Source organism: Leptonychotes weddellii, chromosome 4 (genome assembly GCF_054177405.1).
Source record: "Leptonychotes weddellii isolate Sample4059 chromosome 4, ASM5417740v2, whole genome shotgun sequence".
NCBI classification, from domain to species: domain Eukaryota; kingdom Metazoa; phylum Chordata; class Mammalia; order Carnivora; family Phocidae; genus Leptonychotes; species Leptonychotes weddellii.
In genome coordinates this window covers 12,777,599-12,805,053 of record NC_138372.1, presented here as the reverse complement: position 1 = coordinate 12,805,053, position 27,455 = coordinate 12,777,599, and the positions used below count along the sequence as shown (strand labels likewise).

Sequence of the window (27,455 nt, the reverse complement as noted above, 5' to 3'; positions counted from 1 at the left end):
TTCATTCTGGGTGGGCTGGAGTGGAGGCCAGCTTCCCTGTAGATTCCCAAGGACTCCCAGGAGGGGAGTGGGAATATTGCTGTTTTCCCCTCTTTGACGGCTTGCTTTCTCCCGGCTCCTTAATGAGTACTGAATTCACCAGTCTAGCTTGGCTGTGAGGAGATTGCTTGGTGTGTGTTTCTTACCCATTTTAGTAATAGTTCATGACACCCGGGGAGCTGCTGCAGGCACAGGTCCTGAGTCATTGACTCTTGGTGTTGCCTTTCCTCTCAAGTACCTGATGATCCAGCAAACTCCGTTTGTGCGCCGTCAAGTCCGCAAGCTTCTGCTCTTCATCTGTGGGTCAAAGGAGAAGTACCGCCAGCTCCGGGACTTGCACACTCTGGACTCCCACGTGCGTGGGATCAAGAAGCTGCTGGAGGAACAGGGGATATTCCTCCGGGCAAGTGTGGTTACAGCCAGTTCAGGCTCTGCCTTGCAGTATGACACACTCATCAGCCTGGTACGAGGGGCGAGGGGGTCGGTGGGGCAGGGAGAGGGCATGTGATGAGGCTCAGCCAGGTAGGCAATAGGATGGAGGAGTACAGGGCTTTTACATATTCAGAGAACGTCCTGGCCACAGTTGAGCTCAGGGTGGATCCATAATGCTATATATGAAGTGTAGTTGGCTTCAGGATCTGCGATTTCCCCCTCACCATTCTCACTCCTACCTGGTAGTGGTTCCTCCATTATGGGGAGGAGTGGCTTGGGCTTCTTACCTGTTACTGGCTCATATGGACACGGTCGACCTGGAATTTGCCAACCTCTGGTTTTTGTCCTTGAATACTAAAGAAATGATGTGTCTGAAGATAAATTGTTCGGACTTCGGGGAAGCAAACAATATATTGCATGGGAGCCTATAGACGAGAACGTCTTCAGTATTATACATTCCTATAAACTAGTGTCCTTACTGTCGTGCTTTCACAAGAAAGAAGTAAACTGGGAAGGGAGGAAGAAAAGAAAAGAGAGTAAACTGGGTTGTAGTTTCCCATCATGGCCTAGCTTTCCTGCTGTGTTACTGAGTGGCGTGAAGGGCCCCTGCCAATGAAGGGCATTTGTGTGGTGGGAGCTGAGCGGAGGAGGCTCAGTAAGAGCTGCAGTGTGTGGGCCTTGGTCCCAGGTTCACCGGGGCACCTGGTCAGCAGCCTCGTACAGACCCCTCAAGGCTGCAGGGTGGTAGGTGCGGGTTGCTTGGTGGCCTTACTCAGTTCTGGCGATTGGTTTCCATTTCAGATGGAGCACCTGAAGGCTTGTGCCGAGATTGCTGCCCAACGAACCATCAACTGGCAGAAATTCTGCATCAAAGACGACTGTAAGCAGTGCAGCGACTTCTGGTGGCTGTTGTGCATTCGTTCGTCTCTTTGCGAGCTGTTCATTGAGTCCTGCCCTGTGCCAAGCGCTGAAGTGGATGCCAGAGATGAAGCTCTGAGCAAGGCACCTAGATAGAACTCTTGTCTAGCTAAGAAGACAAGTCAAACCTTCAGAGCGATAAGGGTCATAGATAAAATGTGGGGTGCTGTGGGGGCACAGAGTAGGAGTCTAAAGACAAGAGGAGCCGGTGGAGTCTAGAGAATCATCCTAGTTGAAGTGGGGGCTGGGAGCCGATCTTTAGGTAGCTGTTGGGATGTTTACCAGGTCATTTCTGCAGAGGACGGGAGTTCTGGGCAGCATCTGGTAGAGAGGACTGGGAATGCAAGCTGGTGGGGAGGGGGCAGTGCTGGCCAGGTGCAGACACGGCTCCCGTGACGTGTCCGTCCAGTGCATTTGTCTCTGAGCTGCGTCCCTGTCTCCTCTGCCTGCAGCCGTCCTGTACTTCCTCCTCCAAGTCAGCTTCCTGGTGGACGAGGGGGTGTCCCCGGTGCTGCTGCAGCTGCTGTCCTGTGCCCTGTGTGGCAGCAAAGTCCTCGCCGCCCTGGCAGCCTCAGCCGGCTCCTCGAGTGCCTCCTCGTCCGCAGCGCCTGTGGCGGCCGGCTCTGGACAGGCCACAACACAGTCCAAGTCCACGAAGAAGAGCAAGAAAGAAGAAAAGGAAAAGGAGAAAGAGGGTAAGTGTCACTCTCTTGTCTTGGTGACCAGGGCGGGGTGTTCTGATTTCTCTTGGATCACGTGGCTTATGCTGCTCTTTGGAAAGGGCTTTTACTCCGATCTAGGACCTACAACTCCGATGCCCTCCAGTGTCTAGTTTTGGTTTCATTGTCAGTTACACCTTGAATATGTGGCTTCCCATACCAAGGAAAGGTCAAAGTGCACTCAACAGTTTAGTAAGCCAAGTTTGTTTTTCTGTGAAATAATAAATGACACTTGCCGTGTGAAGAGGTTGTCAGCATCAAATGATGCTTGTAAACGTGCCTTGTAAATTGTTAAATGCTCTACATATGGAAGCTGTTTTAGCTGACTCCTTACTATTGGAAAGGCAAAAGCCTTCCTGCTTCATTGCTTTTCATGGTCCTTGGATGCCTGGGTTGGGTGATAGGGGTGAAGAGTAGTGGAGGTGGTTTACCTTCTCCTGATTAATTATTCAGCTAGCTGTTTTGGGTAGCAAACCTCTGAAAGGAAATGCCTCCTCCAGGGTAGCTGTGTGTGTGCTCACTGTCAGGCCTGTGTTGGCACTTTATCCTGTGCTTTTTTTGTAGCATGATTATCACATGTCTCATATGGGGCTGGCCTTTGTTCTCTAATAAACCAGTGAAAGTTGTTTTCAAATTAGAACCATTTAGTTGAAGAAACTTTCAGAAGTGGACAGAATTCCCTCCCTCTTCATCTGGGAGCACTGGCTCTGAGACCCTAGAGCACGCTTCCTGCTCTCCAGTCCTCAGTTCTTCCCTGGTCTTGCAGGTGAGAGCTCAGGCAGCCAGGAGGACCAGCTGTGCACAGCTCTGGTGAACCAGCTGAACAAATTTGCAGATAAGGAGACCTTGGTTCAGTTCCTGCGTTGCTTCCTGTTAGAGTCCAATTCTTCCTCGGTGCGCTGGCAGGCCCACTGTCTGACCCTGCATATCTACAGGTAGGGTCCCCGGCTACGTTTTGACGGTCTGCATGGGTCCAGGAGACGAGTGATTGATGTAGTTCTGTCTTGCTTTGTGTTGCACACTCACGGTCACAGTGTCAGTATTTACATCAGCCTGGATCCTCTTGACTATTACAGATGTCTTCATCTGGTTATCTGCTTTTAGCCATTAAACTGACATCTTAAGCAAGAGATGATCGCTTTTCGCCTGAGAGGGCTGTGTTTAGAAGTTTGTGAAGTGACCGGGCTTGACTCTTCAGGCCACGTTCTGAAGATAGGAAAGGACTGAGCTATACCTGTTAGGATTTACTGTTGAAAGAGTGCAAAATGATTTGAACTTAACCCCTAGTTTTCGGGAGATAGACATATCTGTAGAAGCAGTACCTGGGCCTTGTTGATAAATAAAAGGGACCTCAGGGTTTTCTGCTTCTTGGTAATGTGAACTGTCCTTTATCTACAGAAACTCTAGCAAATCTCAACAGGAACTCCTGCTAGATCTGATGTGGTCCATATGGCCAGAACTCCCAGCCTACGGTCGTAAGGCTGCCCAGTTTGTGGACCTACTAGGATATTTCTCCTTGAAAACCCCACAAACGGAGAAGAAGGTAACAATCGATGTATGGTCAGAGGGGCTAACTTGCCGTATTTGACCTTTTTTCTCTTGAGTTAAGAACATGACCAACCCGCATAGATGGTGCCCATGTGCAATCTCTTTGGATGTATGTTAAGCCCAGCCAACATGTGTACCACACAGATAACATACACTAGCAAATAAGTACAGGCTGAATTTGCCTTTGCGAGCAGGAGAACAGGTGGGGAGGACAATGCAACCCATTAAAGTTGCTTTAGGAAAGAAGGTGTCCCCGTTTTCCTGGCAGCCCTGATGACATCCCCAGAAGTGTCTGCAATTGGATAACCATTTCATGACTTTTCCATGGGAATAAAAATTCTCTTCATCCACAGGGTCTGAAAAGATGGCTGTCACAAAGATTGTGGAAACCTGTAGGAGTTAGGCCCAGCTTCGTATGACTGTGTGGGGGCTGAGAAGTCTGGTGCTTCTTGGGCAGCATCAGCTAGACAGCAGTTAGTATCGGATAGCAGTCCAGTAAGACTTGCCCTTGGGCTTTAACTGTGGTCTTTTATTGACTTCTGTTTCAGTTGAAGGAATATTCACAGAAGGCTGTGGAGATTCTGCGTACCCAAAACCATATTCTTACCAACCATCCCAACTCCAACATTTACAAGTGAGCTTGTTCTACTTTTTCCGTTTGAAGCTCCAGCAACAGTCCCAGTTGCTATCTCCACATGGGTTGGCTCTTACATAAGAATCAATACACCTCTGTCTAGTTGGTCTTTGAACCCCTCCCTCGTGACTGGGGCCTTACACACACAGGGTACTCAAAATATAGCTGCTGAATTAGGTTTTGGTAAGCAGTCATTTGAGAATGTCTATAATTTTCAAGTGTCTCAAGTCTAAATCAGGTTAAGGTAAGTTTACAGAAAATGGCTATATTAAAAAAAAAAACTTTTGAAAGAGTATTTATTAGTTAAGCAAGCAGTTGTTATTTCCCTGGTTTAATAGTGACTGTTCTTTTTTTTTCTCTAAAGTTCATTGAGGTATGGTTTATATACCACAGAATTCACCTATTTTAAGTATACAATTCAATGATTTAATAAATTGTGACTTTTCTTGGAGTCAGATTTTATTGTCAGTTTTTAGGATTTTTCTGACCTCAGAACAGCTCAGAAATAGGAAACATCTAGGGTTGATTGGTTGAAATTCCCTTCCTGTGACTTCTAAGCCCTGTTGGGATTTCTCACTTTTCCCCTGTGTTCTTAACTAGGGTGGGGCTCGATTTAGGGAATATTGAGCCGTGGCTCATTCGTGGCTTCTTCGTGAAGCTCGATTGCTTTCTAAGATGAAGATTTCCTTATGCTGATACTGGTTTCTTCCTTAGCACCTTGTCTGGCTTAGTGGAATTTGATGGCTATTACCTGGAGAGCGACCCCTGCCTGGTGTGTAATAATCCAGAGGTGCCGTTTTGTGTAAGTGCCGTCTTTAACATGGGTGATCGTGAGGCTTGCAGGGCCAGTGGGTTTCTTGTTTCCAGAGATTGAGTGTGGCCACCTAGGTGTTCGGTCACCAGTGGTATGCATGCTTACTTGCCACACTTAACCACCTTAAATGGAAACTTCATCCATGGATGAAGAGTGGGTTACAGTGATCAGTTTTGAAGAAGGCAGGATGAGCCAGTGGCCTTGAACTGATAGTGTTTTGTGTACTCCCGTGTTTAGTATATCAAGCTGTCTTCCATTAAAGTGGACACGCGGTACACCACCACGCAGCAGGTTGTGAAGCTCATCGGCAGCCACACCATCAGCAAAGTGACGGTGAAAATTGGAGACCTGAAACGGACAAAGATGGTGCGGACCATCAACCTCTATTACAACAACCGAACCGTGCAGGCCATTGTGGAATTGAAAAACAAGTACGGGCCCTTCAGATTTGGGGAGGGGCAGCTTTTGGGCTTAACACCAGTTGTTGGCTTTGATGGCTGGAATCGGGTGAAGTAGCACGTCTCTAGAGGCCTGGTATGTCCTCTTACCCACTGGAGTCAAGACTGGGGACAAAAGTGAAACACGGTTCCTAAGGGTATTGACAAAGGTTCTTTTAAAATCCTGTCTGGTGGAGCCCATGGGGTCTAAGGAAGCAATTCAACAGCCTGCCTTGGGAGGGGAAGCTGAGTTAGGGGACTTCAGGCTTCTCCTCCTACCCATGTTTATTAGGGCACTTCTAGTTTTACATAACACCTGTGTTGGGAAGAAGTTGTCATTTCTTGGGTTAAGATGCTGTTTGCTCACAGAGCCAGCAGTATCAAGAAGCTTCTCTGGCGCACGGTCCTTCCATTTCTACATGGCACCTTCCCTCTATGTCTGCTAGTGATGGATCTTTCTAGCTCGTGTATCCCAGTGTCTGAATGGAGGCACGTCATATGTGGGACAGAGAAGGCATTGGTGTGGGGTAAAGGGTTGACTTCCAGAGACAGCACTCTTGTTGAAATCTCAGGCATCGCTGTTGGGCAGAGGACGTGGGGAGGTGCTGCTTGAATAGTAAGGTGCTGTTTTGCACGGAGCAGAGGTATTGGTATTATTCCGAGGGGCAGAATACAGCCAGAGTTTACCAGATCAGCACACGGAGCTCTGTCTGCTCTGTCTGCAGAAAGTTTTCTTCCTTTGAGGAGCAGTTCACATTGGTGATCTGCAAGTAGAAGCTGCTCATTGGGATAACCCACTCCCTTGTGGAGGAGGAGGATTTTCTGTTGTGTAGACTCAGCACAGCAGCTGGTGAAACTCTCCAACTCTGCTACAAGACCATGGGTTCACACCCCAGCTCTCCTACTGTCTCTGGACATGGGAGAAGTTCTACAGCCTTGGTTTCTTTAACTGTAAAGTGGAGATGAGCCCACTCTCAGGGTGTTTTTTTTTAAGGATTAGAATGAGTTTAGTGTATGTAAAGTGCTGAGAACAGAGCCTAGCACATAGTGAGTGCCCAATAAATATTACCTGTAATTAACATGATTATTCTAAATTCTTATGTGCCTTTTCTTTTTCTCTCTCTACTTGGCATGTGGTACACGGCACATCTTAGGATTATAGGCTTCAGGGTGGCATACTTTTGGAGTAATGTCTTCTCTTGATATGTACTTCGTTGTTTTTCTAGAATCTGGAAAATTATCTAACACCTTAAAGCACTTGTGTGTTATATCCTTTTTTATAGAGAATATTTTTTTTTTTTTAAAGATTTTGTTTATTTATTTATTAGAGAGCGAGAGAGAAACAGCATGAGAGGAGAGGGTCAGAGGGAGAAGCAGGCTCCCCGCCGAGCCGGGAGCCCGATGCGGGACTCGATCCCAGGGCCCTGGGATCACGACCTGAGCCAAAGGCAGTCGCTTAACCAACTGAGCCACCCAGGCGCCCTATAGAGAATATTTTTTGAATTAGATTGCTATTACTTGCCACATCTCTTCTTAGAGGAACTACTTCACTGCCTTAGGAGAACGCACGGGGGGGGACAGTCTTGTTCTTCGTCTCCTCAGACCGCAGTCACCGAGGGGTACATGAGTGGCCTTCAGGCCGTCTGCCGCTCTAGCTACCACTGTCTCTTCTAGGCCGGCCCGCTGGCACAAGGCCAAGAAGGTTCAGCTGACCCCCGGGCAGACAGAGGTGAAGATCGACCTGCCCTTGCCCATTGTGGCCTCCAACCTGATGATTGAGTTTGCGGACTTCTATGAGAACTACCAGGCCTCCACAGAGACCCTGCAGTGCCCGCGCTGCAGCGCTTCCGTCCCCGCCAACCCGGGGGTCTGCGGCAACTGCGGAGAGAATGTCTACCAGTGTCACAAGTGCAGGTGAGGGAGCGAGTGGCGCCCCGGCCAGGGCCATGCATGTCCCTTGTATCCCCTGCAAGAGTCTCAGTGTGGGCAGTTTCAGTGTCTGCTGCCCTCAGCATAATTGGAGGGTTATGGGTCTGTCGAGTCCTAGGCTGGAAGGTGGGGATGGGAAGAATGGCACACATGCCTGTCCCGTGGTAATCTGGGAGTGGGGGGTCCTTCGGTTTAGTGCTGGGTCTTCCTTTTTTGTTACCTGGTTGTGTAAGTCACCCTTACCTCTTGTCATCCCGATACAGTTCCAGACAATGCGTGTGGCACTCAGTCACCCTCCCCCGCCCCAACCTCTTCTGTCCCCCCGACCCAAACACTTTCGTTCTTCAGGTCCATCAACTACGATGAAAAGGACCCCTTTCTCTGCAATGCCTGTGGTTTCTGTAAATACGCTCGCTTCGACTTTATGCTCTATGCTAAGCCTTGCTGTGCAGTGGATCCCATTGAGAATGAAGAAGACCGGAAGAAGGTGAGGCTGCATCCGTCCTAGACTCAGGGCAGTGGTTTTGCTCTGAGCTTTGGGCAGCAGGGCTGGTGGAGTGCAGTATGCTTTCCCTTCTGTTCTGAGTCTTCCTCATCTCCGCACTCTCTTCAGGGCACGGCTTTCGGGTGGGAGCAAATAATGGTGTAGGATATATTGGAACATGTGATTTTCATAGGACTTCAGGGAAGTGTTGGTTGGCAATGAACTAGAATGTCTCCAGGGACAAATGACTTTAGATTTGGGACGGTTGAAAGAATTCGGATGAGTGCCTTGCATTTGTTCCACAGATATCTCATATTAACAGCTGTTGGCCTTTCCTCAGTGTTAGCTTACCCAGGGGCTGGTTCTCAGTCTGCATGGTGTGGTGGGACTGGGGATTAGGTGACAGTCAGAGTTGGGGGGAGCTTTTGGGATTGCTGCTAGAAGCAGCATGGGAAGCAGGACAACATTTAGCTGTGGAGTCAGAAGGGACAAAAGTTCAGTTCCGGCTGTGCCTTTCAGTGCTGTGTGACCTAGTGTCAATGAGTTCTCTCAGCATTGCATACTTATGTATATGCTGTGTTATATAGTATGTTATATGTTGTTACAAATAACACACCAACACCGTGGATTATTGTGAGGAATAGATAACGAATGTATGAAACACAGCATCTGACCTGTAGGAAATGTTTCAGGAAATGGTTAGCAATTGGGATCACTCAAGGAAAAGCCTTCACACATGCCCCTGTCATTTCCTGCCAGGCTGTTTCCAACATCAATACGCTTCTGGACAAAGCTGACCGAGTGTATCACCAGCTGATGGGACACCGGCCACAGCTGGAGAACCTGCTCTGCAAAGTGAACGAGGCAGCCCCTGAAAAGCCACAGGTAACCCCAGGCTAGAGGGGCATGTGGAGAGGGCTCTGGGTCAGAAGCAGGAGACTAACAGCATGCTTCTTGGGTTGCAGGATGACTCGGGGACGTCCGGGAGCATCAGCTCCACTTCAGCCAGCGTGAATCGGTACATTCTGCAGCTGGCTCAGGAGTACTGTGGGGATTGCAAGAACTCTTTCGATGAGCTCTCCAAAATCATCCAGGTAGAGAAATGGGAGCCACTCTAGAGTGTTCTGTCGTGCATTCCCCATGCTGTTTTCAGAGCAGTCCTGTTGCCCCTCTCCAGCAGTTGGAGTCTTGGGTTTCCCTTGTCCGATTGGCTGAAAAGGCAGGGTCTAGGTGGTTGCGCCGTATAACTTCTCTCACACTGTAGTTTCTGGTGCTTGGCAGAGACCTGAATTTGTTCCAGAAGACTGAGGGTAATAGATTATTTTAGATCTGTTTTCCTTGGCCCGTTCACAACCCATCTTTTAGTAGAGGGGATGCTGGTTTTAAAAACCGGGTGTCAGGGTTCTGTTGCCTCTCTTTCTGATATGCCATGTTTGTAGGCTGGAAGGGCAGGGCACACCAATGCCAGTCAACCAGGGTGGGCCGGGCGGCCAGTGCAGTGCTACTGACCTAATGTCCGCGGGACAGGAGGCTGGCCGGAGACACGCCAGGTCCTTGCCGCCAGAATTGCCTTTGCCTCTAATCTTCGTGTTTGTTCTTTATGAGACAGCATTACATGGGAGTTCAGGACATGTGCCTGTGATCAGGGGCTGAGTTCTGCCTCTGCCACTTGCCTTGGGCAAACCAGCTCTCCTAAGCCTCAGCTTTCTGCTTTGTAATATAATAATGCATGTAAAGTAGTCCTTCAGACCAAAGCTGATTTCCAGTTAACTTTCTCTTCTTCCTTCTAATTGCTGATTTGTTTTTCTTTTATCTTTTTTTTTTTTTTTCCTTAGAAAGTCTTCGCTTCACGCAAAGAGTTGTTGGAATATGACCTGCAGCAGAGGGAAGCAGCCACCAAATCATCCCGAACCTCTGTACAGCCCACCTTTACCGCCAGCCAGTACCGCGCCTTATCCGTCCTGGGCTGTGGCCACACGTCCTCTACAAAGTGCTATGGCTGCGCCTCGGCCGTCACAGAACACTGTATCACATTGCTCCGGGCCCTGGCCACCAATCCGGCCCTGAGGCACATCCTCGTCTCCCAGGGCCTCATCCGGGAGCTCTTTGATTACAATCTTCGCCGAGGCTCTGCAGCCATGCGGGAGGAGGTCCGCCAGCTCATGTGCCTGCTAACTCGGTCAGAGCCTGCACCAGGATTGTGGGCCCAGTAACTCCTGCTAGCTCGGGGGTTGGTGGTGGCAGTGACGCTAGGAGCTTGGGGTGCAAAGCGTGGTGTTTGTCGCTGCCAGACAGGCCAGCTAACTTATTACAAGGGAGGAAGAGGGAGAGATGCCCAGGGTCTGGGTGAGTGAACTCCGTGAACATTTGAGACCAGGTTTCCTTGTAAAGAGAATATTTGTCTTGTACTTTGTTGGTTCCAGTGAGGTTTCTTGAACAGTGTCTGGGTTCTGGTGAGAGAGGAGAAAGAAGTGACTGGGCACTTGGACTCCAGACTCACATGGAAGATGAAGCTTAGGCTCGGTGTCTGATGTTCTGTGCCTTGGACAGCTTAGCTAACTTCTCTGAGCTGAGGTTTTCCTCGTCTGAAAAATACTGATAATAGTAAATGCCTTAAAGGCTTATGGCGAGGGTGGGATGGAATAATTCCTGTGGACAGTAACTCGTATTTGTTGACTACTTAGTATGTGCTGATGTGGTCGCCAGAGCTGGATTTATTGAGTGTGTGGCATAAGTTCCAGAACACATTAGGTGATCGGTAACCATTTCTTGCTGTATTGCTCATTCACTGACTCAGCGGGTGTTTTTTGAGTGTCTGCTGAATGCCAGGCACTGTTCTGGACTCTGAGTGCGCACTAGTAAATGGAGCAGAGTCGCTGCTTCCTGGAGCCTGCAGTCCAGGTGGGGAGACCTGCAGAAGCATACTTGCACAGTCCGGTGTCTGTCAGGAGATTGGATTGTGAAGAGAGGTACAGCGGGGGTGGCGCTCCGACTGCAACAGGGCTTACTGCTGGGAGATGGTTGGGGAAGACCTCTGAGGGGTGATGCTTGAGGAGGCGTGTTTGCAGTAAGGGGACGAGCCATGCAGATGTCTCAGCTGTGGCTGCACGCGTAGGACACGTCATGTGTGAGAGCGAGAGGCAGGGCTGTGCCAGGGACTGAGCGGGAGCTCTAGAGGCCCGTGTAAGTGGAGTGAAGGAGGCCACACGGGAAACGGGCAGGAGAACCAGGGGTCGCTGGGGGCCAGATCCCGGGCGATCTAGGCCATTGTAAGGACTTGGGATTTTATTCAGAATGGGGTAGGACGCGAGAAAGTGGCCTGGTACAGTTGACGTCGTCGTGACTAATATAGACGTTGTTACAGTGGGCCTTCGGTAGGAAATGTGGGTACCTCATGAGAGGGAAATTAGAGGCAGATGGAGAAGATGAGGAAAGTGTCGTGACCCATCCTGGCAGGGGGATGTCGGATTCGGAAGTTGGAGGATTCGGTGTACTGGGCAGCGCCGGGGGGCTCTGTGGCCTGGGCTGTGCACGGGGAGGGGATCTCCTGGATGCTGGTGCTGCTCTCTCCTCGGTGACCACTGCGGGAAAGGTGGCTGCGATGGGCACTCTGTTACAGACTCGGGTCTCGTGGGGCCGGTCTTGTGGTCAGGCCCCTGGAGAGGCCAGGTGGCCCTGGGCATTGAGTGCCTTTTTTCTGTGCTCCTTCAGGTGGGAAGGAGGGACACAGCCAGTGGTAGATAACAGGACTCTTTATTTCTTTGCTTCTCCAGAGACAATCCAGAAGCCACCCAGCAAATGAACGACTTGATTATTGGCAAAGTCTCCACTGCCTTGAAGGGCCACTGGGCCAATCCTGATCTAGTGAGCAAGATAACTGCCCTTTGACTTCTTCCTCTTTCTCTTTCTGCATTCCTTCGCTTTCTTTCTACCAATCTCCCTGGGGTGGCTGGGGAGGGAAGGAGCAGCAGTCTGCAGAGTTCTCACCCAAAATGACTCTCCCAGGTCAGAGCCAGCCTCAGAAGGAGAAGAGAAATGGGTGGTTGGCCGGATGGAGGACAGGGGTCTCCACTTCTCCTTTTTCTTTCTTTCTTTTCTTTTCTTTTTTTTTTTAAGATTTTTTTATTTGAGAGAGAGGGAGATCACAAGCAGGGGAGGGTGGGTAGAGAGAGAAGCAGACTCCCCACTGAGCAGGGAGCCTGATGCGGGACTTGATCCCAGGATCCTGGGATCATGACCTGAGCCGAAGGCAACCGATTAACTGACTGAGCCACCCAGGCGCCCAACTCCTTTCTCTTTCTGATGGTGCCACCGGGTACCAGACATCTTTGATCTGAGTCCCCTGAGCAGAGCTTGGACATAAGCCCCAGTCCTGGGTCTCACCTGCAGACCCTCCTCTTCTCATACCTCCTCCCGTTGGCCTTCTAGGCAAGCAGCCTTCAGTATGAAATGCTGTTGCTGACAGATTCCATCTCGAAGGAGGACAGCTGCTGGGAACTCCGGTTACGCTGTGGTGAGCTTAGGCCACATCTGGTTAGGGGCTCTTCAGAGAGGGGGTGGGGACTTTGGGTGCTGTCCTAGCCACAGAGGTGGCGGGGCGGGGCAACCGCCGTGGACAGCCTTGCTGGAGCCAGGTACACGGTGCTCTGTGACTGCAACTTGGCCCGCCCTTCCTATCCCTAGCTCTCAGCCTTTTCCTCATGGCTGTGAACATTAAGACTCCTGTGGTTGTGGAGAACATTACCCTCATGTGCCTGCGGATCTTGCAGAAGCTGATTAAACCACCTGCTCCAACCAGCAAGAAGAACAAGGTACTGGGCGGGGGGTCACAGAGGGCAGGGCAGGGCGGCGGCCCCCTCCCGCCCCGGCCAGCACAGTGTCCTGCCTCGTAAAAGGCTCTGCCTTACCCTGCACTCAGCCTGCCCGTGGGAGGGCACCAATGCTTCCTTTGCCATAGCTCAGTAGACAGGAGTTGGGATTTTTGAGAAGGAAGGTTTCTCAGAGGAAAGTCGGGAGTAAAATAGACATGAAGATACAAGAGCCTAGAACAGGGTGGTTTACTGGAGGACTGTCCAGTCGCATTGGAGGACTTGCAGGCTCCCAGAAAGCACAGTGTTCTTTGCTGTCCCTGTGCCGTTGCCTACGCACATTGCGCAGTGGTGAAGTCCCCAGGCTCTGAAGCGGACTTCTTGATTTCACGTCCCAGCTCTTCTCCTCACTCACCTCGTGACTTTGGGCAAGTTCTTAACTCAGGCTTCTCAGTTTACCCGTCTCTGAAATGAGAATACAACACATGGAAGTGTTGTGAAGAATCAGTAATTGATGTGGATCCTGTGCACCGAACCCTGGCTCGTGTTAGTCCGTTATAAACGTTGGCTGTGGCTGCGTGCAGTCTTCTCTGCGTAGGGTCTGCCCTCTCTGCGAGCTGCTGCTTAGAAGAGCCAGTTCTCTGCTAGGCTGCCCGTGAGCTCCTTGAATGCAGGGACGTCAGTTTAGAAAATTTTTTTTTTTAATTTTATTAATTTGACAGAGAGAGACACAGCGAGAGAAGGAAAACAAGCGGGGGGAGTCGGAGAGGGAGAAGCAGGCTCCCGGCTGAGCAGGGAGCCTGATGCGGGGCTCGATTCCAGGACCCTGGGATCATGACCTGAGCCGAAGGCAGACGCTTAACGACTGAGCCACCCAGGTGCCCCAGTTTAGAAATATTTTTAGTGTCCAGGGCAGAGTGTAATATCTAGCAGATGATAGCCACTCAGTGGATCATTAAGTGAATGAGGAAAGCCAAGTTTTTATTTTAATATAACGATAGCTGAGCCCCAGGTTCATCTGCTTGTACTGGCTTGTGGAAAACCCGGGCCGTAATTCTTCCTCTCGGCCATGCCTGAGGCTCTCTGTCCCTTACCTCTCTGCGGTCCTTGGGCCATTTGACCCCTGCTCCATTTCCTGATGGAGTCCTTCGATAGAAACAGAGTCTTCAAAAGTGTAGGAAGGCTGCTTTCTGAGTGGTAAGCACTAGGGAAGAAGCTGGATCCTGAAGATTTGACTACATTTTCCTTGACCCCCGTCTTCCTAGATAGTCCTTAGAAAAGGCAGGGCTGAGGGAACCCATCTTCCTTCCCTTTGATGAGGTTTATTTCCCTACAGAACTCATTCTCAGCAGATAAAAATAGTCCTTGATTGAAGAGGAACCCCATCTGCACCTAACCATCACTTTTTCCTGAGGCAACAGATTTGCAGAGTTGCTTACCCTCTGAGCACTGGAGCCCAGTGTCGATGTTTGTACCGTGCTTAGTTTTAGCCTAGAGAAGGCAGCAGTTCTCAAAATTTGGGCTCCCAGGTGCCTGGGTGTTCCCCAGACTACTGGGGAATCTGTGAGGTTGACGTCTGGTTCATAATCCTCCTACGACCCTGTTTGCCCCTAGCGGTCTGGCGCCGTTGGTGCTGATGTTACACAGTCACCGGTGGGTGAGGCCACCGGGGCCCCAGTGGGAAAGGTAGCGGCTCCCAGCGACCCTTAGCTGGGCTCCCCACTGCCGTGCCCTTTGTCTCAAGGGCATCCTTGAGGAAACAGCACAAGTGAATATTAGTAAATCTAGACTCTGGGGTACTCATGTTTTGAATACTCAGTGTGACAGTGTGGAAGAACACAGAGTGCTCCTGCTGCACGCTGAAGTGCGGTGCTCGTCTTGAAGCACGCGGGTGATTGTTTCAGATGCAGGCTGAGCCAGCTGCTTTTCTTACGGAGCTCCTGTATGCTTGGGAAAATGTGCACCAGGCCAGTTGTGGTTATTCAGAATTGGGTGTTTGGCAGACATTTTCTTGAAAAACGAATGAAGCGGGCCTGTCACGTCCAGAGGAATTGACCTAATTCAGTGAGCCAGTATTTCCTGAATGACCAGCACATGCTAAAGAATCATGCACGGGTAAAAGATGAGTTTTAGTGTTTAACGGACTCTGAAAAGTTTATCCATTGATTTTAGTCTCCATGTGACAGCCAATCTTTAAGAACCTGTAACTTGCTAAAAGTAGTATCAAAGGAAGAAATCCACAATTAAATGAGAAGATTACGAAAACATTCTTCTCTTTTCCAACTATGTATCTGTGTGCAGCTGGGTGTTTTTTCATGTACTTTAACCCAAACAACATCTCCCAGCAGTTTGAACACGGAAGCAGGTCGGGGAGTCTACCTGTCTTATTAAGGCAGTCATTAAGCAAATTTTCAAAAACATAAAGTATTGCCACTCCTTTAGATGATTTTTATTTTGGAAACATAAGTGTCATTTAGGTAAATAGGTAGTGGATTTAATTCTTTCTTTAAGATGAAATTAGTAAATATTTTAAGAATTTCTTATGCTTCATTTTTAACATGGTAAATATCGATAGAACCACATGTGCAAAAGCTGTTTAGGGTCCTCAGTAATTTCTTTGAGACTGTAAAGGAGTCCTGAGGCCAAAAGGCTTGAGAACGGCTGGCTTAGAGTGCTGTGTGGGTCCCTCTGCTCTGCACGCTAGTTCTGCTCAGTAATGGCTCTTAAAATTCTGGAGACTGCTTAGGGACTCCTTGAAGATTGACGTTTAGGGAACTGTGAGTCAGGCTTGGGATAGGACCTGGTGTTTGCGGCCGAAGGATGGTCTGTAGGAAGCCAGCTACATCTTATCCTGCACAAAGCAGTGACCGTAAGTCCAGCGTGGAAATGTTGCTCTAACTAAATTGGGCCAAAATGCTTTAACAGGAACACATATTGGAACAGGAACACACATAACTGATATGTTGATCCTTCTGATCTCCTTGCTTTTGCATATGTTCCTCTGGGGCGTCTGGTGCCATTGTATTGGAGCCCAGCTCAGCTGTGCTCTGAAGCTCCCCACCCTGTTCGGCTTTCCCCCTGCAGGATGTCCCCGTCGAGGCCCTCACCACAGTTAAGCCGTACTGCAATGAGATCCATGCCCAGGCTCAGCTGTGGCTCAAGAGAGACCCCAAAGCATCCTACGAAGCCTGGAAGAAATGTCTTCCTATCAGAGGTGTGTTTGTCTCTTCAGGACTAGGAAAGTCTGGTCCCCTGACCCTTGTCCTGACAGCCCTACAATCCCCCCTTTCTGTCACTTCCTTTTCCTTACGCCTTGCTGCGTCCCTGTGCCTGCCAGGGATAGATGGCAATGGGAAATCCCCCAGCAAGTCAGAGCTCCGCCACCTCTATTTGACCGAGAAGTACGTGTGGAGATGGAAGCAGTTCCTGAGTCGTCGCGGGAAGAGGACCCCCCCCTTGGATCTCAAACTGGGCCATAACAACTGGCTGCGGCAAGTGAGTGAGCTCGTCCTTGGCCCTCTCCTCGCTGCCCCAGCCCCCCATGCCAAGCAGCGCGTTTCTGCTCCTCCCCACGTGTCCACTCTGCTTTTGCTTCCTTTCAGACTGGAAGCAGAGGGAGGTGCTTGGTTGCAGCCAGCAGTGTGATAGACTGGTCAAGACAGGATTTTTCTGTGCCTTTCTCATCAAGCTGGTGGGCTTGCCACTCTCCTCCCTGGCCGCTTACCAGAACTAAGCCTCGGTGCCACCCCTCCCTTTTCTCCTTCTGTCATCCCTACCTCCTGCTGCCCTCTCCCTCTCTGTTCTAGCGAACCTTGTGAAGGATTAAGGTAATTCAGGGCATCCATTGATCCATTCATATATAAGACAAGAAAGACACTATTAGGTTATAAGCATTTAACATATAGTTATCCTCAGAATAGAGTTAACAGCAATTTGTGCGAGGAAAGTACTTGCTGGCTTGTTTTCCTAGCTCAGTCATCATAGGTGGTTTCTCCAGATTGCTTGGGGGAACAACTCTCCATGAAATAGGGGGCTCCCGGGCAGCCACAGTCGCATCTGGCGTTAGCTGGTGCTGTTCACCTTTAACCTTTCCATGGAGAGGTGCTCAGAGGCCTTCTGGCAGGGTGGCGGTGGACTGTGCCCTGCTGGGGACCTGGCAAGACCAGCCGTCACCTGAGACGGGGCTTCTGGCCTGTGTCCCGCAGGTGCTCTTCACCCCGGCGACGCAGGCCGCGCGCCAGGCAGCCTGCACCATCGTGGAAGCTCTGGCCACCATTCCCAGCCGCAAGCAGCAGGTCCTTGACCTCCTTACCAGGTACTGCTCACACTCTGGGCTCGGCCTTGCCCATGTTCCTGGGGGGGGTCCGGAGGTCAGGGTGATGGAGGGCACGGCCAGGCTCCGTACCCAGGCCGTGCTGTGTGGAAAGCACAGAAATAGGAAAGGCGTAGAAGCTGAGTGAGTGGTCGTACTAGGGGTGGTAGCAGAGCAGGGGCGCTGGCAGCTTGCGGCCGTTGAGGTCTGACGATACAGGAACGCGCAGGCTGTGCCGTCTCATTTCACCCTCACGGTGGCCTGGGCTTGCCTCGGCTGGGCACTTGTCTGCTGAAGGCCGGATTCGAATTCAGGCAGTGGGGTTCCAAAGCCCAGGCTGCCGGCCACTAAACCCTGTGGTACACTTGCCTTCTCCACGAGCCACTCAAAACCACAGTCTCGCTGCCCAGATAAGCACTGTGCATTTTGGTGCTGGTTGATCCAAGTGGGTATCACTGCATCACGCTCCTGTTGTGTGCGCCGGGTTGTCCCCACGTGTGGGGAGTTCCCAAGGGGGAAGTTTGGGGTTTTCTCAGGTGCCCAGAAGGAAGGGGGAGCCCAGGACAGCAGACGACATGAGCAGAGGGGGGCTGCTGGAGCCCCTGGAGCTGCGTTCTCACGGTGTCCTGTCTTTCTCGGGGCAGCTACTTGGACGAGCTGAGCATAGCTGGCGAGTGTGCCGCCGAGTACTTGGCTCTCTACCAAAAGCTCATCACTTCGGCCCACTGGAAAGTCTATCTGGCGGCTCGGGGAGTCCTGCCCTACGTGGGCAACCTTATCACCAAGGTAGCTGCGCTGCCCCCCCCCCCACCCCCCCCCGCTCAGGAGAGCCCTTCCCCAGTCCTGCTCTCATTACAGTCCCCTGATGTAGACTTTGTGCTACTCTTCTTTGCGGAGAAGAAATATTTGTTGAAAAAAATTGATCTTTGTGGCTCTGTGTATCATAAGGAGGTAACAACTTGCTGGGGGCATTTCGGCCATTCTGAGTCTTTAAGCCCTCCCTTAACGTCATTGGCACTGCCCTCAGCTTCTTAGGAGTTCTGCAGAGGTTCAGCTCAAGAGGTCATGGGAACAGAATGGTGACTGCAGAGCGTCTGGTTGATGTTGTGGGCTCCTGGACCGCAGCTGGAGGGGGCCGATGTCAGCAGTCACTAACTGTGCTTGTCATCCCATGTAGGAAATCGCCCGCTTGCTGGCCCTGGAGGAGGCCACCCTTAGCACTGACCTGCAGCAGGGCTACGCCCTCAAAAGTCTCACAGGTAGACGTAGCTGCCGGGCCCTTCCCTTAGGTACCCTGGGTCTAGTTTGCGGGCTGACCTTGGTTCCTGGGGCGCGGAGGTTGACTGTTCCCTCTTGTGTTGACTCTGTACATATGTAAGCTCTGCGTGTCCCGTCTCGGGTGGGCTTACGTTTTTGAGCCCCTGTTAGCCGGTGACCAGTTCACTTCCTTGAGCACCCGCTCTGTGCTCGGAAGTTGCTTTGGAGTTGCTCATAACCTTTGGAAGATGTGGACCTTCCTTGCCTTCGTTCTCATTCAGAGCCCTTGCAGCAGCTTTTTCCTGTCCCCACAGGGCTTCTTTCCTCCTTTGTCGAGGTGGAGTCCATCAAAAGACACTTTAAGAGTCGCTTGGTAGGTACTGTGCTGAATGGGTACCTATGCTTGCGAAAACTGGTGGTGCAGAGGACCAAGCTGATCGACGAGACCCAGGACATGCTGCTGGAGATGCTGGAGGACATGACCACAGGTAGCGCCTGCCCAGCGGCCTGGAGTGGGGGTGGCGTTCCTGCTGGAGGCCGGTGGCAGGCGTCTCTCCACGTTTGAGGAGAGAGGGAGAGAAGCTCTGGTTCTTGGAGCTGTAAAATTCCAGAGCTGGGCTCAGTCTGTTTAGACATTTTATTTATTTTCTTTACTTATTTATTTATCTATTTAATTAACACTTTATTTATTTGACGAGGGTGGGGGAGTGCACACACAAGTAGGCAGAGCAGCAGGCAGAGGCAGAGGGAGAGGGAGAGGGAGAAGCAGGCTCTCTGCTGAGCAGGGAGCCTGACGAGGGGCTCGATCTCAGGATCCTGGGATCATGACCTGAGCTGAAGGTAGATGCTTAACCCACTGAGCCACCCAGGCGTCCCCCATTTAGACATTTTATATTAAGCTTATAGAACAGAAGGAAGTATGTGTCCTCAAATTGGTATCTTTCACTGGTTCTGGAAAATTCTCTGCCATCATTTCCTCATTTGCCTTTGCCCCGATCTCTCTGTCATCCTTGTAGAACCCACCCTCTCCTCCGTCTCTCTTTACCGCTCCGTCACGGGGCGCATCTCATTGTCTCTTTCTGCTGACTCCGGAGGGTTTCTTCATTTCTTTCATTTAGTTCATTTTTTCTTCACTGTGTTAGCTCTTTAGTCTAACTGTTGAGTCCTTGTGGTTCTCTACAGGTTTTATAGGCTCTTGTGTTTCATTCACACTTCCCATTTATCTTGTAGTTTGCAAGAATAGCAAACATTTCTGTGTCTGATAATTCCAAGGCTTGAAATACTTATCCATTTGATTCTGCTGTTTGTTATTCCAGCTCTTGCTTCTGGTGCCTTAAATCTTTTTGTATTTTGTGATTTTTGACTGTGAGCTCATGCACTCATGTTTCAAGGGTTTATCTGTGGAATTTTTTTTTTTTCAAAAAACTTATTTTTATTTTAGAGAGTGTGAGCCAGGGGGAGGGGCAGAGAGAGAAAGGCAGACTCCCTGCTGAGTGCCAGAGCCTGACATGGGGTTTGATCTCAAGACTCTGAGATCACGACCTGAGCTGAAACCAAGAGTTGGACGCTTAACCGACTGAGCCACCCAGGTGCCTCTGTGGAAATTCTTTAGAAGCCAAGCCAAATATGGGTTTCTCCAGTGAGGATTTGTGACCAAGAGTCGGACGCTCAACTGACTGAGCCACCCAGGTGCCCCACAGTTGGACCCTTTTGAAGCATATTTCTTCCTTCTCCTATGACTTGAAATTGTCTCTTTGGCTTGTAGAGGGCAGTCCACCTAATCGTTTTAAGACTGAAGCTTAAAGCTATATATGACTTCCCTTTGATTCTCCTGGAATACAATTAGGATTATTATTTGACATTTTGGAGTACCTGTTTTGGGCAAGAGGATGTGCACTGAGTAAAGCATAGTTCCTCTCCTTAAGGAGGTGATCATTCGGAGAGGAAGCAAGAGGTGTACACAGCTAACCGTGATGCACTGTGTTGACTTGGGTGCTGGGGCTTTCAAATGGAATGTGGTCTAAGCATCAAATCATTTAGCTTCAAGTTTCTAATTGAAATATTGATACTGCCACATAGGGCATTTGCAAATTTACCAAGAAGGAAGAACCTGTTGGTGACTGTGCACGTAAAGTCTCATTGGGGTTTGTGTGTGTGAAGCTCTCTCCTAACTGACGTGGCCACTGATTTCTGGCAGGTACAGAATCGGAAACCAAGGCCTTCATGGCTGTGTGCATTGAGACAGCCAAGCGCTACAACCTGGATGATTACAGGACACCTGTGTTCATCTTTGAGAGGCTCTGCAGCATCATTTATCCTGTAAGCGGTGCTTCTTCCTGTGCCTCCCAGGGTGTGTGCGTGTGTCATTCTGCTAGGAAGCCTCTCAGTCATGGGCGGTCGGACCAGCTGTGGGTCATTTGGTCAACATTTTAGAAAGCTCCACTGACAAACACAGTCAGTCTCCTAGTTTTCTGACTCCTAATGATGGGAAATCTGATGACCTTTCTTGGTCTTACTTCCTAGATTTAAGGTCTAGGTCAGTCTTAAAAATGGGGTCTAATTTCCCATTGCTAAGATCCTGTTGCTTTACCCATTCAATATGCCATGAAAGAAGCAATATGGAGCTAGAGTGAGAAGAAATGCTCACTCTCTTCCTTCTTCCCCTGCCTGTGTTTGGTGGATGCACACGTGTGTGTGTGTGCGTGCGCGTGTGCGCGTTTCCCTTGCCTAGCTATCCGAGAGCATGGTGTGGCCCAAAGACGAAAGCTGAAAAACACTAGCGTCATCAGTTAATGATGAGGGTCTTTGGGGTTAGGCGCATCTGAGCATTATGTGATGGAGGGACCCTCCTCTCAACATAGGGGTCATTAGTGCCAGAGTCGTCCGGCCGCAGATGGGTTATCATCACTTGAGGTGAGCGGGAGGAAAGCCCCCCCTCCCCTTGGTTCAGTAACATGGCTTTGTTACGTTGCCCACGTGCTGACTGTGGTAGGCTTTCTCCTACTCCACCCTTGAGTTTCAGAGGAGATGCTTGATACTGAAGGCTATTTGAAGTGTATTTGGAATCAGCCCTGAATTTCCTATCATTTATATCTTAAAATGTGTAAGAGGCTGGATGAGTGTATGTTTCTCTCAGTGTCCATGGAACAAAGTAGGATGGTCTAAATCTGAAAGGCCTCTGCCGTCCCTCTCTGGTGTCTTTAATGCCATTCCTGCCGGTGCGTCGTTCTTTCTGTCCTTTAGGAGGAGAATGAAGTCACTGAATTCTTTGTGACCCTGGAGAAGGACCCGCAACAAGAAGACTTCTTACAGGGCAGGATGCCCGGGAACCCATATAGCAGCAATGAGCCAGGCATTGGGCCACTTATGAGGGATATAAAGAACAAGATTTGCCAGGACTGTGACTTGGTGGCTCTCCTGGAGGACGACAGCGGGATGGAGGTAACAAGCATAGGACATTGCCACCGTGGTTAAGAACTTGGGCTGGGGTCACATCCACGTTCCTCCCTGCTTAGTAGCCAGTTAACCTTGGGCAGGTAGTTTGCTTCAGCTTCATCCTCTATAAATGGGGCCAGTGGTTCCCACCTATGTACCTTACCTGGTGTTAAGGTTAATTACCTATAAAGGGCTCTGCCCAATGCCTGGCATGCGGTAAGCAAATGGTTAGTGGCTATTGCTTGTCACGGAGTAGTTTATTGTTCTTATTGCTCTGACAGAGACTTCCCAGGGATTCCAAGTTAATTAAGCTCCCTAAAACTGGCACAGTGGCCCCTGTGCAGATTCTGGCCCTGTATCTAGTACCTTGTGGCAGACGACCTCGAGGGTCTGGCCTTATCATCTAGGGGTGGGAAAGCGTGTTGGGGGAAATAGAGAAAATGGTTTTTCTGGCAGACCCTGAGAGGGACTCTGGGTAGCAGAAGGTCCTCAGCAGCAGTTTCTAACGTGGAGTCCGTGGTTTGGGTTAAGGGTGCATGTAGCCTCTGAAATTGTGTCCCAGATTCTGTGTGTTGTGCACATACGTGCAGTTTTTAGAGACGGGGAGGCGATGGGCCCAGAACACAAAAATGATGAGTTATGAACCACTGCTATGAAGTGCCCTTTGATCTTGAAATGTCCTTGCCTTATAATTATTTGCAATAACAGCCTCATTTCCTCTGCTGTTCAGCTTCTAGTGAACAATAAGATCATTAGTTTGGATCTTCCTGTGGCTGAGGTTTACAAGAAGGTCTGGTGTACCACGAATGAGGTATGTGCTTGTTTCCTTGCTTGGAGGTGGGGTTGTACTTTTCTGACTTAGGCGGACTTGTACCGGGAGGAGCCATTGTTAATCGTCACTACCCAGTTGGTAACCGTGCTTGCACAGCCGGGCTTCCCTGTTTGTGGTTGTGGAGCAAACCGGTGGTCTTGTCCTCCTTTTGAGGTATCTGGCCAGAGGTGGAAGAGCTTCAGGAGAGGATGAGCATTTCTGGCTGTGTGCAGCCGGGCCGGGCGGTGTCGGAGGAAGCATGTGATGGGGGGTGCTTGCTGCCTCGTGCCATTTATACACGGGCATCTCTTGACCGAGATGAGCTCTCTGCTTTTTAGGGGCCTGCTCACTTAGAACATTTTCCAGTGGTGGTGTCAAGGAGCGAGCATGGTTCCTGTGTGACTAGCTGCGGAATTGAGATGTAAACAGGCAGTTCTTGACGGGGGGAGAGGGAAATGAAGGAAACATGGCCCTCTGGTCCTTTGGCCCCCTCAGTACTGTTTGACCTCTCCTAAGGGTCTCAGATATTCTGCTTCCCCTCTCCCTCCTCTTTCCCTCCCCTCGCTCCCCTGTTCCTTCCTTTCCTCCTTCTCTGTTTCTTTCCCTTCCTTCCCTTTTCTTTGCATCCCTTTGTTGGGGAATTTTTAGTCAGTGAGTCAAACAAGTAACTGAAGAATGGCGAGCCAGCGTGCCCTTGAAGCACGGTAAACTTTTCTGATTTAGTCCCACATATTTCTCGAGAGTTTGAGACACTAAATTGGTCGTGTCTGCTAGTATGTTTTGGCCTTCAGTCTGTCACATATTTTTGCTTGTCTCCTTTCTGTTCTCCCGCTGTGCTGGGAATCCTGGTCAGTGGGTACTGTCAGCGGCAGAGGTCCGCACAGAAGATTGCCCCATCCAGTGATCTTGTCATTGACACTTGAGCATCAAAACAGATGGTACAGATTTGATCCCTGGCACACAAAAAATAAAGACCAAGCTTGTATGGCTGTCCTTAGAAATGGTGGTATGGAACCCAAAGAGCATCCATGGGCAGCTCCCCTTTTGTACTACAAGGCAAGGAAGAAGTTGAGGGTCACCGCCTTTCACATTAGCACTCAGTCCACTGAAGGGTTCTTCTGGCAAAGTCCAGAGTTTGTGGAACCTTTTTATCAGGGCCTTCATCAACTTGCCTTTTGACTCCACCCCTCTGTTTCCATGATAAACAGCCTGTCTCCTTAGCTGCTGACTAGAGCTTGTTCTGTTTTTCTTTTTCAAGATTTTATTTGAGAGAGAGTGAGAGCAAGGGAGAGAGCGCACGAGCAGGGGGAGGGGCAGAAGGAGACAGAGAATCTCAACCAGATTCCACGCAGAGCACAGAGCCTGACACGGGACTCTGTCTCACGACCCTGAGACCATGACCGGAGTTGAAATCAAGAGTCCGACATTTAACCGACTAGCCACCCAGGCGCCCTGAGCCTATTCTGTTTTCTGTGTCTCTTTTTCTGCCCTTGTTGTCCAGCCGTTCTTTCTCTAAGTTCCCATTGGGCTCTGATAGCTGGGAATATACTTCTGCAAGCGGCCTTTCTGACAGGTTCTCTCCCAGGACGGTTTCCTCTCCTGAAGCTGAGCGTAGGCTTAGAGGCAGTCAACTTGAATTAATGTGGTACCTGCTCTTCAACTTTATTTCATACAGGGTGACTTCAGACCCCTGTTTCTTAATTCCAAAATAAGAATAATGTGGATGGGAGAGTGCTTAACTTAATGCCCGGTGTATAGTGACCTGTCACCATCCTCCAGTCTAGTAAAGTTTACAAAAGACTTCTTTCTAATCATTCCATCAAGTTAGAGGTTTTAACTTCAGTAATTTTGGAAGAACCCTTTCCTTGTCACGTGATTATGTGAAGACCTCAGGATTGGATTATGCTCTTGCTTTTGATTCCTGAGTCTTGAATCAAAGCTCTTTGATCTGATTGATCTTGCTTGTCCTGATTCTTTGGGAAGTGGTCCCCGTTGGTTAGAATTTGTGCTCCTGAAGGAGGCACAGGCTTGGGATTAGACTGTGCTTATCATTGGATAACTCTGAAAAAGCTGTTTAACCTAGTGTAAGAGGATGATGTGAAGTGCTCCATTAGCATAGAATTTAGCACAGAGTTAAACACTCAATACATAATAGTGATTATCGTTGTTACGTATAGTTTTAATGAAATTAAATGAGAATGTGTTTATAAAATGGTTCACACCCACTCTTGGCCCATAGTAGACACTGCATAAAATTAGCTTCCTTTACCCTACGTGAGTTGCAGTATGCTTGGATTCTAGATGTTGTGGGTAAGACCTTGTAGAGAAATAGAAGAACAAGTCCAGGTGTTGAGTCCTTTGCATTTTCTGGGCCTGTTTACAAGCACCTTTGTCTACCTGCCTCTGCTCAGGGAGAGCCCATGAGGATTGTTTACCGCATGCGCGGGCTGTTGGGCGATGCCACCGAGGAGTTTATTGAGTCCCTGGACTCCACCACAGGTAGGCCCTCCCCACAGACACTGCTGCACATTGGGTGGGGGGTCTGGGGCCAGTGAGTGGTTCACATCCTGGGATTTAGGGGTATTCTGAACACACACTGTTCTGTAGCTCTGATTGGAATTGACGGGAGATTACTTCTCCAACTGAGGAAAAGTACAGGCATCTATGGCCTGATTCAGACCCCTCAGGAGTTAAAAGAACAACAATAACAAACTTGGGGAATAAAGTGCAGTTAGCAACAAACTTGAGTTCAGATTTATTTTTAGCTTAGGTTTTTGGGGGGTTTTTTTTGCTTTGTTTTTTTTTTGTGGTGGTGGTGCTTGTATTTTCATATATTTGAATAAATAATTGTAATTGGCTTTAGTCTTGTAGTTTATTTATTCTTTTTTAAAGATTTTATTTATTTATTTGACAGAGAGACACACAGCGAGAGAGGGAACACAAGCAAGGGGAGTGGGAGAGGGAGAAGCAGGCTTCCCGCTGAGCGGGGAGCTCAGGACCCTGGGATCGTGACCTGAGCCGAAGGCAGACGCTCAACGACTGAGCCACCCAGGCGCCCCCAGTCTCATAGTTTAATATCCAGTATTGATCCCTTCTATTGCTATGCTTTTCTTGGAGATAAGAAAGAGGAAACTAGTGGTCAGCCCGGAAAAGGATTATCTGTTTTATTTCCATCCTTCCCTTCCCTGCCATTTCTGTGTGGCTTCCCTCCTCCCTCAGATGAAGAAGAAGATGAAGAGGAAGTGTATAAGATGGCTGGTGTGATGGCCCAGTGTGGGGGCCTGGAGTGCATGCTCAACAGACTGGCCGGGATCAGAGATTTCAAGCAGGGACGCCACCTTCTCACCGTGAGTTGGGGGCAACAAGGAGGGAGCAGCCCTCTGCTTTGAGAGTGGCCCCTGTGGAGAGAAGCTTGTGGCCACTGTGCCACGTAAGCCTAAGAGGGTGGCATGGTGCCACAGGCCAGGGCAAGGCAGCCCTGGGCCTGGCAGCCTTCCGAGCCCTCTGTCCCGTAGGGTGCCCCCCCTTGGCCCCTCCCCACCAGAGCCAGTGCGCTGGCAGCCTTCGACCACGTCTCTCCAGCCACCTGTGGGGCCAGTGCCTGCCTGTCTGCCCGCAAAACTGCACTTGAGTCCATTATGAACTACTGTTGCTTTTTAAACTGATTTTCTAGGTAGTTCTTTTATTTATTTGGTAGGATCTTGTTTGGGTCTTCATCCATCTATCTCCTAAGGAGTAGAGGATCCCAAAGGCACCATAAATATTACACTGTTACTTTCAGCTCCAGAAGATATGAGAACATGCGTTATTGTAATCGTGTTCTAAATGACCATGTGAAGAATTAAAAAAAAAAAAAGCGTTAAAAGAATTACAATCTGAAAATGTAAAAAGAAAAAAACAAACCCATGTCTTGATAAAGGAAAAGTGTTACTTGAAAAATAAATTAAATAAATAAATAAATAACTGACCTACATGGTTCTGAGCTCCCACAGGCCATGAGCCTTGGAATCTTTCTGTTCACTATTAGAGTCTGAGTTAGTACTGGAATTTCCCTGGTACAACAGATTGTCACCCGTTCCACTAGGAATTGGTGTCATTGCCATAGTTTTAGAGATGGTAGAGATATGCCAAGCCCACGTAGGCTATTGCCAGAGAATGTTGCTCTTTAAAATACCAGTCTGGCCTGAGATCCTTCCCACCTTACCATGTCCCCTCCAGAAACACTTTTCCTTTCTTTTCTCTGCACTTTGGGAAGAGTACCTACTGATTGTATGTGACCCCTCTCAGACGTTTCTTTCTTGCTTGTCCCCACGTTTTATACTCTTAAGATGGCCTCTTGGGTTTTGACCGACTTTTCTTGGCAGGTGCTCCTGAAATTGTTCAGTTACTGCGTGAAGGTGAAAGTCAACCGACAGCAGCTGGTCAAGCTGGAAATGAACACCTTGAATGTCATGCTGGGGACCCTAAACCTGGTAAGGAGTATGGGCTGGAGATGATAGAGTGAGCCTCAGAAGTCCTGGGTAGGGGGAGGGACATCTCAGCTCTGGGCTCAGATGAAATGGGTTTGTGGCCTTTTCAAACCCTTTATCTCTGTCTGGCTCACTGGCCCCAAGGCATGGATCATTTAAATGGTCTCTTTTCCTGCTGGCTCACCTCTGTGCTACTGCCAGGACATGCAGGAGCTTTCCCGGTCCCTTTCCTGAATTCTGATCAGAGATAAGAGGAAGTTAGTCTGTGAAACAGTCCAGACTGCACAGTGTTGGAGAAGTAATGCCAGTGTCCTCAGGGCGACCAAGATAGAGATCTGGAACAGCATGATTTCATTGTCTGCAGAAGTCCACACACTTGTCTCTCTCCACACACACACACACACACACA

The 27,455-nt window shown here is 49.6% G+C and overlaps 1 protein-coding gene across 8 annotated transcripts in view; it reads left to right on the top strand.

Annotated features, from left to right (window-relative positions):
- LOC102741961 (E3 ubiquitin-protein ligase UBR4) overlaps nt 1–27,088 on the top strand; it is a 109,084-nt gene extending 81,996 nt beyond the window's left edge. For all 8 annotated transcript variants that reach the window (XM_081817603.1, XM_081817601.1, XM_081817599.1 and 5 more), the window contains 28 exons: nt 275–502; nt 1,273–1,351; nt 1,842–2,084; nt 2,875–3,043; nt 3,507–3,651; nt 4,205–4,290; nt 5,005–5,092; nt 5,342–5,535; nt 7,216–7,455; nt 7,819–7,957; nt 8,714–8,839; nt 8,920–9,048; nt 9,790–10,133; nt 11,728–11,818; nt 12,383–12,467; nt 12,638–12,765; nt 15,847–15,976; nt 16,100–16,257; nt 16,968–17,077; nt 17,719–17,860; nt 18,252–18,333; nt 18,646–18,819; nt 20,529–20,650; nt 21,575–21,772; nt 22,497–22,577; nt 24,989–25,076; nt 25,797–25,924; nt 26,942–27,088. In XM_081817603.1, coding sequence (XP_081673729.1) covers nt 275–502; nt 1,273–1,351; nt 1,842–2,084; nt 2,875–3,043; nt 3,507–3,651; nt 4,205–4,290; nt 5,005–5,092; nt 5,342–5,535; nt 7,216–7,455; nt 7,819–7,957; nt 8,714–8,839; nt 8,920–9,048; nt 9,790–10,133; nt 11,728–11,818; nt 12,383–12,467; nt 12,638–12,765; nt 15,847–15,976; nt 16,100–16,257; nt 16,968–17,077; nt 17,719–17,860; nt 18,252–18,333; nt 18,646–18,819; nt 20,529–20,650; nt 21,575–21,772; nt 22,497–22,577; nt 24,989–25,076; nt 25,797–25,924; nt 26,942–27,073 — 4,059 coding nt within the window. In that variant the 3' untranslated portion in view covers nt 27,074–27,088. The remainder of the gene's footprint in view (nt 1–274; nt 503–1,272; nt 1,352–1,841; nt 2,085–2,874; nt 3,044–3,506; nt 3,652–4,204; nt 4,291–5,004; nt 5,093–5,341; nt 5,536–7,215; nt 7,456–7,818; nt 7,958–8,713; nt 8,840–8,919; nt 9,049–9,789; nt 10,134–11,727; nt 11,819–12,382; nt 12,468–12,637; nt 12,766–15,846; nt 15,977–16,099; nt 16,258–16,967; nt 17,078–17,718; nt 17,861–18,251; nt 18,334–18,645; nt 18,820–20,528; nt 20,651–21,574; nt 21,773–22,496; nt 22,578–24,988; nt 25,077–25,796; nt 25,925–26,941) is intronic.
- The last annotated feature ends 367 nt before the right edge of the window (nt 27,089–27,455 follow it).